Source organism: Pollachius pollachius (assembly GCF_949987615.1).
Source record: "Pollachius pollachius genome assembly, chromosome: 12".
NCBI lineage: Eukaryota > Metazoa > Chordata > Actinopteri > Gadiformes > Gadidae > Pollachius > Pollachius pollachius.
The window spans coordinates 22,016,812-22,033,268 of NC_136945.1; the positions used below are offsets into that span (position 1 = coordinate 22,016,812).

Sequence of the window (16,457 nt, forward strand, 5' to 3'; positions counted from 1 at the left end):
AGCATATAGTAGAACCTGTGATATAGCATATGGCACAGCATGTCGGAGAAACTTTTAGTGTAACATATAGACAAGCATAGCTTATTGTATACTGACTGGCATGGTGTGTAACAGTGTATACAGCAGTGCGAGGTGGATGATCGTTTATTTCTAATTACCTGTAATTATGTTTAGCCCATCAGTGGTTTTTCCCTGAGCGTCGTGATGTGTTGTCGCAGGAGAACAAGGTCTTTAAATAGACCTGATGAACGGTTGGAAGGGAGATTAAAACTGGCGTTTTGTCAACTCAACTCAAGTTCACACTCCTCCGTGGAAGGTGCCAGCTTGTGTATTAAAGAGGGGAGAAAAAACGATTCCTTAAAATAACTGTTTCACGCACGCAGTTAGCACTTCTATGAGACCCAACAGCTTCCTTTGTTTTACTAGACGGCTGACATTAAAGTACGTCGGGAGCTTTTTAATGCGGCCATAATCTGTTTCTTTAGTGTTCATTTTCTTTCACACTGTTATATATAAATATTTATTTACTGTTCTTGTTCCCTGAAACAAACTCGATCAATTCGAAGAGAAAAACACTGCAGCTTACCTGCTCGTCACATAAACTTTGTGATTGACGGACTGTATTTCAGGGGACTCTATAAATAGTTGCCCCGGCATGTTTCACCCCTATCAGAGCTGTCAGCTCGGGGGTGGGGGGGAGGTCTTCTGGGGGAGGGGGGGAATGACGCCTTGGGGGTGAGGGGCACCGAATGAAGCGCACCCCCGGATTAAAGGGCGTAGATTAGCAAGTCTGCCATGCTGTCTGAGTAGGTGAGGGGCCATCCACTGTGTGTGTGGCTGTAGGGGTGTGTGTGTGTGTGTGTGTGTGTGTGTGTGTGTGTAAATACGCCTGTGTGCGTTCTTGTGCCCGTGTGTGCGTGTGTAGCACAGGGAGAACTCTTGGGTTGCCCAGCTGTCACTCCTGTCACAAGAGCAACTGTCCCCAGCTGTCCGTCTCTCTCTCACACACAGACACACACACACACACACACACACACTATACCAGACCAACTGTCTCCAGCTGTCTGTCACTCACACACACACACACACACGCGTGCACGGACGCGCGAACACACGCCATGCACGCATACCGAATGTCTCCAGATGGTAGTGTGTTTCAAATGTTAGCTGGTGGTCCAAGTAGGCCCAGTGTGTCTCTATCTGTCCCCCCCGTCGCTCTGCCTGTCTCCCTGCCTCAACAACATGATGTATTTACAGTGTGTGTGTGAGTGGCGCCTCTCTAGTGTGTAACCATGATCCCCCCCCCCACCAGACAAGTTGAGGCGTTAGGACAACAGCGCAGTAGTAACACAGTGATGTCACCACTCCCACAGACCTACACATTCTTTAACAGTATTTCACTTCCACCCATCCGTCTCTCTCCTTCCCTCTCTCTCCACCACTCCTCATCTACCTCACTCGACCTCCCTCTGTCTCTCTCCTCTCACCCAGTCCTCTGTCAACCTCCCTCTCTCTCTCTCTCTCTCTCACTCTCCTATTCCTGTCTTTGTCTCCCCCGATCTCGCTAACCCACTCCTCATCGACCTCACCCGGCCCCACTCTTCCTCCCTCTCCTTGTCTATCTCCCCCGGCCCCTCTCCCCCCCTTCCCTCTCCCCCCCCTGTCCCCCTCATCTCCCTCCTCCATCTCTCCCCTCTCTCTTCATGTTGTGTTTCTGCAGCAGTTGCATCGTTATAATTAGCCTACTGAGATGGGGAGAGCATCATGAACGCCTCCCTCGCCGACTCTTTGTTAGTCCTGCACACACACACGCACACACACACACACACACACACACACACGCACGTTTGCTAAAAAGCGCTGATGTTCAATCGTTCCAAAAACACGTCTCTAATCAAAGTGGACGTGTATTTTGTCCATGTCCGCAATAACAACCAACCCCCCCCCCCGACGAGCTCGTCTCCTGCTGGGTTCATCTTCCTCTCCTGCTGGTTCATCCTCCTGTCACGCTGGGTTCATCTGAATTCCGGGGGGGGGGGGGGGGGAGATAGCAAGCGAGAGGGAGAGAGAGGAGAGGGGGAGTAGGCAAGAGGGAGAGAGAGGAGGGAGGGAGTAAGCGAGAGGGAGAGAGAGGAGGGAGGGAGTAAGCGAGAGGGAGAGAGAGGAGGGGGGAGTAAGCGAGAGGGAGAGAGAGGAGGGAGGGAGTAAGCGAGAGGGAGAGAGAGGAGGGAGGGAGTAAGCGAGAGGGAAAGAGAGGAGGGGAGGGGGTAAGCGAGACGGAGAGAGAGGAGGGAGGGAGTAAGCGAGAGGGAAAGAGAGGAGGGGAGGGAGTAAGCGAGAGGGAGAGAGAGAGGAGGGAGGGAGTAAGCGAGAGGGAAAGAGAGGAGGGGAGGGGGTAAGCGAGAGGGAGAGAGAGGAGGGAGGGAGTAAGCAAGAGGGAGAGAGAGAGGAGGGAGGGAGTAAGCGAGAGGGAGAGAGAGGAGGGGAGAGAGCAAGCGAGAGGGAGAGAGAGGAGGGGAGGGAGTAAGCGAGAGGGAGAGAGGAGGGAGGGAGTAAGCGAGAGGGAGAGAGAGGAGGGAGGGAGTAAGCGAGAGGGAGAGAGAGGAGGGAGGGAGTAAGCGAGAGGGAGAGAGAGGAGGGGAGGGAGTAAGCGAGAGGGAGAGAGAGAGGAGGGAGGGAGTAAGCGAGAGGGAGAGAGAGAGGAGGGAGGGAGTAAGCGAGAGGGAGAGAGAGGAGGGAGGGAGGATAGACGGTGAGAGAGATGGGTAAGAGGGAGGTGGGGTGAGAGACAGATCTAGAGAGCGGGGGCGAGAGGCGAGGGGGAGAGGGAGCCGGGGGGGAGTTGACAGAACGAGAGACATGGGGAGAAGGAGAGAGTTCTTACAGGGAACTAAAGCACACACACACAGCGGGCAGGAGTGGTAGGATGTTGACAGGGACTCGCTTTCATCTCCATAAAGTTCACATGTGGATTTTTATATATTTTCCTCCTGAGTGTCACAGTTCACCGTGCTACAAAGGGCTCCGGGTGAAATCCTTGTTGTTCTCCTTGGAGCCACGGCGTGTGGGAGGAGGTTAATCCGCAGAAGGGAATAAAAACATGATCTCCTGATAAGAGAGCCTTGTTTTGAGAGATAATAAATAGACAGGTTGCTGCTGTAACAGTATCTGGAAGATCCGAGGTCTGGAACCTCATAACAGCAGAGAGCATTGCACGGTGTGGGAACCGGCTCAGAAATGGACACCCCGATTCACCGGCTGCTTTGGTATCAGCTTGCAGCATCGTAATGAAACTGGAAGGAATCAAAATGCCCACATCGAAGGCTCTGAGGAATAGTATGTGTTTATCACAGCGGTGGTTATGCATCGGTCCGACGGCAGCGTTGACCTGCTGCCGACAACATGGCGTTCCAAACACCGCCAGTCAGGCGGGAGATGTGGCGGGCGGCTGTTGGTTCAGCCGCGTTCTCCTCCTGTTTTCCTAACAATGGCTGAACCCCCGTACCTCCCACCCAATCCCCCCCTCCTGGAGCGAGGTGGTCTCTTTAGGGGTCCCCCCTTCCCTACCCCTCTTGGTCCATGCTGTTCCCTGCAGCAGAGGCCTCCCTTAGGGGGCCCTTCATGTGTTTTATACGGCAGCTTCACATCTGCTTCCTACTGTCACAACAAGCCCGTACACACAGAGACACACACACAGAGACACACACACACACACAGAGACACACACACACACAGACAAACACACAGAGAGACACACACACACATAGACACACACACACACACACAAACACACACATAGACACATAGACACACACACACACACACACATAGACACACACAGACACACACACAGAGACAAACACACACATAGACACACGCACACACACACACACACAGACACACACAAACACACACAGACACACACACACACAGACACACAAACACACAAGAGACAGACAACGAGATACACAGAGACACACAGAGACACACACACACCTGCTCAAACACAAATATACAGCCACAGATGGAGAGAGGGAGACAGGTTCATTATGGAACCAAGGAGTGGTCGGAAGTGTGCGTCGTGTTTGTTTGGGTGTCCCAGCGGGTGACGTGTGTGTTTTATGTTCTCCAACGTGGTTCCATGATCAACATGCAGGCTGTTGCCGTTCCACAGGTGGTCCCTAGGGTGATCCGTCCATTCGTCTGTCCTCAGTGGACCCCTTGTTTGGACTACGGACAGACTTTGGTGCTGACGATCACAGCATTCGAGAGCCAATTAAACTGAACATTTTGAAAACCCAGTCGATGCATTGGTGATGGCAGTTGGATTATCATTGGGTAGATATTTACGGAAGAGGTTCAGCAAGTGGACACAAGCAACATCACTACGATCACTAGATGCATTCTTTATTCTAACCCGCCCTGTATTCAACCAACAGCTCTAAGACTCTAATGGGACTGATCCCCTAAATGAAACATCCTAATCTGGAATGTATAAAAACCTTTCAGATGTATATTCAAATCTGACCGTAATGCAATAGCAGACTGGTAAATATAAACCATAATACCCTTTGGAGGAAAATCAACCCTTTCCTCAAGTATAGAACCGAGGGGGAAAAAGAGACAGGGGGAGGGAGGGAGGGGGGGGAGAGAGAGTGAGAGCGAGAGAGAGCGAGAGAGAGAGCGAGAGAGAGAGCGAGAGAGAGAGCGAGAGAGAGAACATGGAATAGGGTTGCAAAAGTGAGGTGACTAAAAATGGCTTGGCCTGATAGCTATGTTGTGATAGGACGGCACGTTAAGTGTGTGTCTGTGCGCGCCTAGCGATAAATTAATTGTGCGGCGTCAGTGACACTAGAATGTCACCTTTTATAGAATCTCTATCCCTGTCTCTCTCTCTTTCATTATCTTTGTCTCTCCCTCAGTCTCACACGGTCTCTCTCTATATATAAAACAGTGCTGTCTGGACTCTCATAATAACAGAGCCATCAGCTGTGACTTTGGCACTGAAAAAGGACAGGAAAGGGGGGGGAGAGAGAGGGAGAGAGAGAGAGAGAGAGAAAAATATCATAGATGGAAAGCAATGGAGAGCAAGATTGTGATGTATAGCCAAGGATGCCGGGAGCTTCACTAAAGCAAGAAGCATCTCCTTCTCTGATTGGCTACATGATAATTCCCTTCATTCTGATTGGCTAGTTCTACTTGTCAGTCATCAGTGCTCATTTCTGATGACGGGATGTTCAGTTAGAGAACATGGAGCCATGCTTTGTGTAAAGTGCCAATCTAATGTTTGGTTGGTACAATTACAGCACATTTGTCTGCGTCATAATCAATTTGAGCATGTGAAACAAGTCAAAACAGGCTCATCTTGTTCTGTAACGTCAAAGTGTTGGTAATGACCATGATGTGTGTGTCATAACAGAGTTGCCAACAGAACACAAAACCATCACAAAACCATCCCAGAGGATTATGACAATGTGCCAGTACAGCGGCCTTTCTTCTGTCACTATTGGGTAGATGGATTCAACGTATGATTATGAAGTATAAGTGATTCAGAGAGTTGCTGTGTAAAGTATATTTAATCCAGGGAGTTGATAAAGTGTAGAGTTTTTGCTCACCTTGGCGAGGATGACTTTCCTCCCAGGTGAATTAATCAAAGCGACCAGGAGTTGTCACTTTTTGTTTTCTTATCAGCCCCTGTCCTCCCCTTCCTCTCTCCTCACTATCCAGCCGGGGACTGGTGTGTGTGTGTGTGTGTCTGTAGGTGTGTGTGTAGGTGTGTGTTTATGTGTGTGTATAGGTGTGTGTGTGTGTGTATAGGTTTAAGTGTAGGTGTTTGTAGGAAGGTGTGTGTACGTAGGGGTGTGTGTGTGTGTGCGTGTCTCTGTGTGTGTAGGGGTGTGCGTGTGCATGTGTACAGTAACCGCACTCGATTCCCTTGGGAGAATACGCCATTTCTACATTCTTAGAATGTTAAGCGAGACTACTAAATAAGAAATGTAACGATGATTTCCCAGTAAAAACAAAGCCGGCCTTTAGGAGTCAAAGTCAGTGCGGAGCTCACCGGCCAATAGAACGGCTTCAGAGGGCGACCGGAATGTTTGGCTTCTGCCCCGTGGCTCACCGCGGCCAACCGACCAATGGGGCGAGAGACAGGCCGACGTCTTAACTCAGCCATCGGAAGTAAAGGGTCGCCATGGCGCCCAGAGAGCTCATCGCGGGGCCGGTAGTCTCAGCGCTGTCCACACACACACACACACCGCACACCTGCAGACAGACACACACACAACATACACCGCACACCTGCAGACACACACACACACACACACACACACAGATTGACCCAGGCCTCCTCAGGCTAGGCAGTAATCTCTTAGCCGCAGTTGGAGTGTGTGTGTTTGTGTGTGTGTGTAAGTGTGTACTTTGTCTGCGTGTATGTGTGTAAGTGTGTGTTTGGGTACTGTGTGTGTGTGTTTGTGTGTGTGTGTGTGTGTTCGTGTAAAGCGTTTTGAACGTTAACACACTCGAGTCCCCGCCTGCTAGTGCAGAGCCCTGATTGGCTCGATCTGCAGGTGTTCCAACACAACAACCCAATCAAATGGTATGGCAGAGCGGGGGCCGAACGACTGCAGGACAGAGCGCTCTCTCTCCCATCTCCCCCTCCGTCACTCTCTCACCTCCTCTCTCTGCACCACACTCCACCTTTTATTCATAATGAGTCTTTGATGCAGTAATCAACACACACATAATCACCCAGATCCTCTTCCTCTCTTTATCTCTTTGGCTTTCAGTCCCTTTTCATTCTCTTTCTTTCTTCACCACCTCCCCCGTTTCCCTCCCCCTCCTCCCCTCCCTTGTATCTCCCCGCTGTCTGTCGGTCTCTCCCTCCTGACTATCTGCCAGTGTGTCTCTCTCCCCACGGCCTGTCTGTATCTCTCTCCCCCTCCCTCCCTCCCCCTTATCCCCTCCCTCTCTCCCTCCAATCCCCCGTAATGTCGGCCAGTGTCTCCCTCTCCCACTTCTCTGCCAGTGTCTCTCTCTCTCCCTCCCCTCTCTCTGCCAGTGTCTCTCGCTCTCCCTCTCAGAAAGTGTCTCTCTCCCCTCTCTCTGTCGGTGTCTCTCTCTCCCCTCTCTCTGTCGGTGTCTCTCGGCCTCCTTCCCCCCTCTCTCTGTCAGTGTCTCTCCCCCACTCTGCATTGACAGCAGTTTTTTATCGGTCGCAGTAGACAGCTCAGCGCGGCCTTTTCAGGAACCACCCCCTCCCCCTCTCCTCCCCCCCGCCCCCCACCCCCGTCTCGCCTCGGGGGGGCTATTGTCAGGATGCTGAATAGAGTCGACTGGCCGTTCTGATTTGTCGGCTTAGAGTTTCAAGGAGAAAAAAAAACAGAAAAACAGCCTTTCAGTTTAAAGACGGCGGGGGAGAAAAAAGGAAAACTTTAGGGGAGGTGTGGCGGTACTTTAATCCTCGCAGAGAAAGAAAGGGGGGAGGGAGGGAGGCGGGGAGGGAGAGAAAACATCATTGATGGCTCGCAGGGAAGAAAGGGAAGGTTGAGGACCTAGGGCAACGCAGCAGAAAAACAGATTAGAGGCATGTTGAAAGGACCGGAATGGAGGAGAGAGAGAGCATAGGAGAGACCAGGAGAGATGGGTAAGAGAGAGAGAGAGCAGAGGGCAGATCGGGAGAGATGGGGGTGAGAGAGGGAGGGCGAGAGAGAGAAACATAGACAGAGAGAGAGACAAAGACAGACACAGAGAGAGAGACAGACACGGAGAGAGAGACAGACACAGAGAGAGAGACAGAGACAGAGAGCAAGAGGGGTTGAGAAATATAGAGAACGACAGAGCAGTAAAACAGAGACAGGGGGTGCCAGGGGGGTTCAGAGGAGGGGGGTTGCCCCTAGCGATGTGGTTTAAAGCTAGCAGACATAAAAGGCAGCCATCTTGGAGAGGCTTTGCGGGGGACTGAAGGTTTGATGATTGTGGACAACAGGGGAACGCAAACATCAAACTACAACCTCCAAAATATACCCTCTTCCAGAAAGTTCTGTTGATTTTAAAGTCGATTCAGATTCCTACGGCTTCTGTCGACGTGATGATTCCTAAACACTGTCGCACATGTTCAACAATCAAGATCGGAGCCACGACAAACACGTTAAAGTACTCGCTTTAACCTTTGGAGTAGATGCTCCAAATGAGATTGTTTCTTGCATCTAGCGCTGAATCGTACGTCTCGTTCCTGCATCGAGAGGAACCATCGTGTCATCGCCGAGCTGAAGCACAGTTCTCCGGCACAAGTGTTTTCGGGGAAGTTAGCTTTTCGGAAGTTAGCCCGGAGGATTAGCAAAGCCATTGTTTGTCAGCAGGGATGTGATTCATTAGCGCTAGTGATTAGCACCAACGCTATCCTGCCATGATGAGCCACAGCAGGGGTGTGTGTGTGTGTGTGTGTGTGTGTGTGTGTGTGTGTGTGTGTGTGTGTGTGTGTGTGTGTGTGTGTGTGTGTGTGTGTGTGTTGGGGGGGGGGGGGGGGTACCTTCTCTATGGCTTTAAAAACCTCACGGGGCATTCTTGTGTTAATGTTGCCGGGGGACCCGTGCTGTGATGCCACTTACTTTCCTCTGCCGAAACCCCCATCAACTCAGCACCGCCCCCCCATTGTCGCCCCCACCACCACCACCACCACCACCACCACCACCACCACCACCACCACCACCACCATCACCATCACCCCACGTTTCCGAAGCGAGGGGCGACTGGTCAGGGACACTTTTCTTTCTCTTCTCTCGCTCCCGTTCTTTTTTGTTCAGGCTTCGCCCCGGGCGGAGGAATGCGACCATGTTGTCTGACACACACACGGACACACGCACATAAACACACACACACACACACACACACACGTGCGCGCATAAACTCACACACACACCATCTAATGTAGCGGAGGGGGGTCCCCACGAGTTTTAAAGGCTTGTATGAATAACAAACCCCCAAAGTTCAGCTTCCCTTGCTGACCCTTAGACAATGACACACACACACACACACATACACTCACTCACACTCTAATACACACAGACACACACATTCATCAACGCATACACACACACATGCATACACTCAGATGCACACATGCTGAGACACTGACACACACACACACACACACTGAGTTTGACCTCACTGACAATAGAGCCGGCAGGCATTCATCAGGGCTTTCCAAGAAGCCCAGTGACTGGCTGAGCATTGTGGGGTAATCCAGTCAACCCCACACTATATCACATTTACACTCTCCTCCTCTATCACTCTCTGGTTGACTCTCTCTCTCTCTCTCTCTCTCTCTCTCTCTCTCTCTATCCCTGTCTCCCACTCTCTCTTTACACCCCTCGCTCTCCCCCTCTGTCTGCCTATCTCTCTCTCTTATTCCCTCTAACCCTTCCTCTTTCTCTCTTGTCCCTTTTCTGCGTCTGCCTCATCGATTCCTTTTTCAATTTACCTTTATCTTTCCGTCTCTTTCAATCATGACCTCCTTTTCCTTCTGTGGCTCTCTAAACCCCTCTCTAATTCTCGCTAACTATCTCCCTCTCGCTCCTTCTCACTCGGATAATGAAAAGCCCATCAGGGAACATCAGAAGTCCTTTCCAGTGTTTCCATGTTTGCTCGTTAAGAGAGACAGAAGCGCCGCTCAATACAAACAGAGATAGAGAGAGAAACAGAGACAGGGGGCATGAATAGCAAGAAACTGACGAGAGAAGAGAGAGACAACTATGCAAGCTAGGCTCATCATCAATATCCCTCCCCTCCCCGAAGGTGCGGTCGGGAACAGCCGTGTGGTTTCAGCGGTGGGAACTCAACTTTTCAGGGGGGCCGTGTACTTGGGATTCAGAGGGCGAGCTCCGGAGATGAAAAGAGACGTGAAGGGAGTTTGACGAGACACTGTATCTCGAAATTACATAACGCAAACACAGATTTATGGATCAGTGTGCGCGGTGCGTCTGTGGTCTTCAGTCAGCGGGTTTGAAGGCCGTCCGAGTTTAGACGGGGCTGTGATACATGCCTCCAGTCCCTGAATGTTTGGAGGCTGGTACTGACTTCCAACTGACAGAAAAACCTTTTTTCCCCCAAACTGAAAAAAAACGTGTGTGGTTACAGCTGGAATTATTTTCCCTTCACAAACAACGGTCTAACGATGGCTTCTGCTCCCCTCCTCCCCCCTCTGGCCCCCCCTCCCTTTCTCTCAAACACAGGTCTAGGGGGTTGACGACACAATGGGAATCCTGAAGCTTTGAAGAGAGCCGAGCGCCGCGTCCACCCGCCGCAGAACAATACAGCCGGAGGAGGAGGAGGAGGAGAGCAAGAGAAAGGGAGGACAAAAGGAGAGAGAAGGAGCATAGGAGGGAGGCAGTCGCCGGGGGCGAGAGAGAAAGCGAGAGAGAGAGAGGGAGGGAGAGAGTGCTCTGGGCAGAGTTTTGAAAAGGGGGATTTGATCCTGGTGTTGCGCAGCCCCCCAAAAACACTCGGATATCCTCCCTTTTCTTCGGGTGGTTGTTTTATGAGTAAGAGCTCGACATGAGGCCGAGAACACCCGAGGACCGCGCAGGCGGCAGCGGCTCCGCGGGGAGCCGGCCCTCGGGGCCCAGGCGGCCCAGGACTAGAGCCGTGCTGCTGGGCTTGCTGAGCGCTGTGCTCGTGGCGGCCTGGCTCCCGGCGCCGGCCCGCGCTGAGGAGGACAACCGGGTGGTGGCGATGGAGGACGGGTTAGAGAGGGAGCGGGGCGCCGGAGGAGGAGGAGTACGAGGAGGCGAGCTGGAGGCGTCCATGCGCTCCTCCCTGCTGCTCCACTTCCAGGCGGCCATGCAGGAGGCGGAGGCCATGGCGTTGCCGTCGGCAACCCAACAGGGGCCCGCCGCCGTCGCCCCCCCGGCAGCGGTGACCGCCTTCCCAGACTCCTCGGCGGTGGTGGGCCGCGTGTTCCAGATGAAGGTGCCGGACAAGATGGAGGACGGTTACCTTGGTGACGTCGTAAAGGTGAGTCCCCGGTTCAGGTTACGGCGTTATGACCCCCACCTACTCCGACCGTTTGAACGTCCGTCAGTCTGCGCGATTTCGCGGCTGAGTAGCCCTGCTCAAGCGGCAGTTTGGACAACGTTAGCGATGATATACGTAACCACCCAGGTAACGTTACTCAGACCGGCGGCGTCACTGAGGAACAGTTAGGAACGCATTAGAGCACATTCGGGGAGAGATAAAGCCTTAGTACCCCGTCCTAAACCAGAGGGAAGACTCTGAACGCAGTCGCCTGAACAAGAGGAAGGGAGACGTTTTCCTGGAGAAAGTGCCGGTTTGGGCCATCGGTCATAACACCGCCCCGGGCGACGGACATTAGGAGAGAGCTGGGAGGAATGTGGTCGTTTTAATTGCACTGCATTCCCCACTATGGCCAATTGAGCGTAATGTATGATTCCACCTCGCAGAATGAGATCCATAAGTGTCTATTTCTGCAGCGTCTCGCTCGCCCTTCCTCCCTCTCTCACCCCCACGTGTCTGTCGTTTCTACTCCATCCATCACAGCGTTTCTCTCCCCTCTCACTCCCCCTTTTCGCCACATTTCTCCTTCAACTTCCTTTTTCGTATTTCTTCCCATTTATTGGCTATCGTTCTACTAAACCCTTTTCCGTTTCTTCCATCCCTCCATCCGCCATCTTAGTCTCAACACCCCTCACCCCACCTCAGCCTTCCAGTTCTGACTGACAAACAAAGCTTGTTGTTTTGACCTCTGACACTCTCATCTCTCCACCTCATATCTCCGTCCCCGCCGTACCCTGTTCAGAAGTTTTGGGATTGAGGACCCAGCACTCTCCATCTTATTAACTCTCCCCGTACCTCCACAGCGGTCCTCATCATTTTCTCCCACTCCCTCTCTCTCCATATCTGTTTCTCCCACTCCCTCTGTTGCTCGGTCACCAGTGTTCTGCTGTTAATGACCCCTGTTAATGATGAAATTACCCAAGCACCGAAAATAAATATACTTCGGCTGTGAGACGGAAGCATGAGTCATAAACCAGGCCTAGAATAGTGAATGTTGACGTTAGGCAGCCTGAGATGTTTCCAGACTCCAGAAAGGTTTTAAGGGGCCTACACACCGCCCAGGCACAGTAGCGTGTACATTCTTTGCTTGCAGGCGCTAGTCTCGTGGTGCTAGTCCGCCCCTCACACACACCGCACTGATTCTCTGGATGTGTGCTAGAAGCACATAACCAATCAGAGGCTCTATTCCTCAGATCGCCAACGCTCTGACTTTGCATGTTGAATCGGACCAGACACCCTCCGCGTTTCAGATGGCCAACGGTTGGGCCAGTGTGTAGCCGCCTTTAGACCGCAGAAGGCAGAAACGACATCAGACTAACCTTCCAGTCAAAAAGCTGACGTACCTCACTCCGTTCTCCTCTTCACTTGACTCCGCTTAGCCTTTGTTCGCTCGCCCTCATCATTCCTGTCTCGTTCACCTTTCCATTGGCTCGTGCTGCAGTCATGTGACGGCACATTGCCCAATCCCTCCTCTCCAATCCAGAAATCTTCTCCTCTGCCCATCGCTCACGAATCCCCAGCGGAGCTTCTCTCCATCCATCTGCCCGCTGCCGCTTTCCTTTCATCTGTCTCTCTCCATCTCCCTCTCTCCGGTTTCAGAACTTCAGCTTCAGATTGGTGCATTCCAGCTCATTGGCATGCAAAGACTCTCTCCTGGTATCGGTACTCCACATGTACAGTATGTCTCTGAGACACATCCCTCCTGCTCACTCTAATACCAAGAACAAATAGCTCAGAGCCCAGTCTGTGTGGACAGAGCGGCCAAGATCTCCTCTGTGTGATCAAACAGGGGTTCACACTCACAGGTGTGTGCGTACGTGGACGTGCACGTGTGTGTGTGTGTGTGTTTGTGTTGGTGTGTGCGGCTGCTCCGTTTGTGAACATATACTTGCAACCTGTGTAGCACTGCTTGTGTGGACAGAATGTAGGCTTCAGTGGAGGAGGCCAAACCCGCCCATGTGTTCCCCACGTAGGGTTCATGTCTTGCAGCAACCAGGTGCCAGCGACCCCCTGTGGTTCTCCACGCTACACCTCATTGCTTGTCCTCTTCGACCCACGTCCGTGGTGGTGGTTTGGGGGAGGGGGGGGACGGACGGACGGACGGTGGGGGGCGACAATGGGGGGGGCGGCGCTGAGTTGATGGGGGTTTCGGCAGAGGAAAGTAAGTGGCATCACAGCACGGGTCCCCCGGCAACATTAACACAAGAATGCCCCGTGAGGTTTTTAAACCATAGAGAAGGTACCCGCCCCCCCCCCCCCCCCCCCCCAACACACACAGACACACACACACACACACACACACACGCTGTGGCTCATCATGGCAGCATAGCGTTGGTGCTAATAATCCCGTTTGGCCTCACTGCCCCGTCCATGTTAAAAGAAGGCTCCCGATTGCGGCTTCACATTGCTGTCATGACTCGGGACTGCTGCATAATGTCCCCTGTCAGTATTCTGAGGGTTTCCTCGGAGTGGCAGATGTAGGGCTCTGACTCATCTGTTCACCAGATGAGTTATTGAGTTGGATTGACCACATTGACAATTCAGTTAGCATTTGTCCTCTTGTTTGAAATAAGTCTAGTATCATTACGCACACATCTGTCTTCAATACAGCTCGCTCTCTCTCTCTCTCGCTCTCTCTCGCTCTCCCTCGCTCTCTCTCTCTCTGAGTTTGGGAATGAGGCGATGGTATTCCACCTTGCCTGTATCAAACGCACAAACACCCACTGGGGGGGCCTTGTTGTTCTCCGTTCAAGCCGGTAGCGGAGGTGGTAGTAACAGAGCCCGATCGGCGCCACAGTTCACCTGCCAATATTGTTTAGAAGACGCCATGTTATAAATCACACAGGACGCGGCGGCCGTTGTGCTACAACTCTCGCCTCTGATTCCGGAACGCTGGCACGCCGTGTGGAAGCACGCGAGGGGGCGGCATTCAACCTGCTTTGTTCGGTTCCGTGAAGGAAAAAGGCAAAGCCAGGAAAACGCCGGATCTTCCATACGGTAGCGTGACGCCTGTGTAAAAGGACTTCTGTCTCTCGCTCTCTCTCTCTCTGTGTGTGCGTGGGGGTTTTGAATGTAGGCCGACCGCAACCAACATCACCCTCTGTTAAACATTTCACAACTTCACTCTTATCACCTCAATCTCATCGCCCTCCCTCCCTTCCTCCGTTTCCATTTCCCTACTGCCTTTCAAAGGTGTCATTCCCTGCCTGCACACACACACACACCAAATGCACATACACACTCTCAAACACATACCTCTTGAAACACACACACACACTTTATATACTTACCACACACACCTATACCAAATGCACACATGCAAACACAGACACACACATTCACACACTATATCTATACACTTGCCCGCACACCCACACACCAACACCCACACATTCACACACACTAGGTAAACTCACTACACACACACACACAAACACGGGAGGAAGGTTGAGCTCAAGGTTGCAGAGCGAAAGGCCAAATCAATTTTTGTGGCTGGCGTTGCTCTCATACTAATGGACAATTCTAGTGAAACCCCCAGCCTCACATACACATAAACTCAGGCGCATGCACGCACACACACACGCATGCATTCATTCACACAGTCAAACACACGCACGCATCCATTCACACACACACACAGACGCATAGTCACACACTCAAACACGTGCATGCATTCACTCTCGCACAAACACACGCACGCACAGTCACACACACCTTATCTCAAGCACATGGTCACACACACACTCTCTCTCTCTCACACACACACACACGCAGGCACACACAAACTCATGCACAGACCCATCCTCAGAACAACACACACACACACATCCTCACACAATGTGCACACACACACACACACAAACTTATGCACAGACCCATCCTCAGAACAACACCCACACCCATCCTCACACAACGTGCACATACAGACACGCACACACACACACACACACACACACAAGCGCGCCCCGTGACAGCCGGCCCATTCACCTTCAGGTGTAATAATGGAATGGTAAAGGTCTGATAGCAGGTGGCTTGGAGCACTCCCTGGAGGGAAGTAACGCTTTTATCAACCGCTTTTCTATTTAATGTTGGAAATATGAAATATATCAAATCTCACTTTAGGGGTCTGGGGTAACGGGATCGAAGCTGTCTGCTGAAACACTGAATACTTGGCAACAACTTGTTTTTAGTATTTATTAAGATATTGTTTTACTACTTTGGGATATTTGCATTTTTCTATAATTGTAATGTTTCATTGCTGGGAACATCGAGGAGACTGTTCGTTTTTTGATGAGACTAGTTGGTTTGCGTAAAAAAAAATACATATAGATGTATAAAGATCGGTCAAAGAGACACAAAGAAATACTGTCTTGGTGGTATCAATGACGACCTCTCTGGGGGTGTCTGGGTAGACTGGAGGTGGGGAGAGGGGTGGGGTTAGGGTAGCAGTACCATGGAAGCTTTGGGGAAGGGAGTGGTGGACTGATTCATCGCTAGTTCTCCCTGCTGCACACCCTCTCGTTAGTACTATGAGCTACCTAATTAACTAGCTGGCTGGGCCTTCTGACAAGCACGCAAACACCATTCTTCTTACTGTCTCTCCCTCCTCCCCTCTCCCTCTTTATTTCCCCAGCTCTCTCCCCCTATCGTTCTCTCTTCCCTCCCTCTATTTTTCTCCCCCTCTTTCAATCTATCTCTCTCCCCTCTCTTCTCCCCCTCCCAATCCCATTCCCTCCTCCCCTCTACATCGTTCCCTCTCCTTCTCCCACCGGCTCCCCTCTCTCTATCTTCCTCTCTCCCTCTCCTGCTTTCTCGTTTCATTTTCCCCTCCCACCGTCGCTCTCTTTCTGGTTTTCCACAAAGTCAGAAGCGTTGTTGTGCTAGCGCTAGTTGTTAAACACTGCAGGACTGAAGAGAGACGAACCTCAGCGGTCAGGATATCCTGCAGTGTGTGTGTTTGTGCGCGCTCCGAAAGTGTCGAAGTCTGTGTGTGTGTGTATAAGTGTGTTTGTGTGTGTTCTCTGATAAAAGTGAAGGAAGATGTTTCCTTGAGACCAAATGAGTTGATCTGTTTATGATGTTGCTTTCCACGAGTGATGCTTTCCATTTATTAGCTTTCACTAGCTTTGAAATATGTTGATGGGAAGCGGTGGGTGTGTTTGTGCCTTAACCTATGAGTGTGAGTATAGGTTTGTGCGTTTAAGGTTGTGAGGGTTTGTGTGATGGTGTGAGTGTTTGTGTGAGGCTGTGTGTTTGTGTGAAGGTGTTAGGGTGATTGTGAGTGTGAGGGTGAATGGGAGTGTTTCTGTGAGTGCTTGTCTGTCAGCGTTTCAGTGCGTGTGAGTGTGTGTGAGCGTGCGTGCGCGGGATAGAGGTCACTGTTT

At 51.6% G+C, this 16,457-nt stretch overlaps 1 protein-coding gene across 1 annotated transcript in view; it reads left to right on the forward strand.

Moving 5' to 3' along the window:
* dag1 (dystroglycan 1) overlaps positions 1-16,457 on the forward strand; it is a 47,645-nt gene that overhangs the window by 16,889 nt on the left and 14,299 nt on the right. The window contains exon 2 of the mRNA XM_079747314.1: positions 10,233-11,013. Within this exon, the coding sequence (XP_079603440.1) occupies positions 10,555-11,013 (459 nt within the window). The 5' untranslated portion in view covers positions 10,233-10,554. The remainder of the gene's footprint in view (positions 1-10,232; positions 11,014-16,457) is intronic.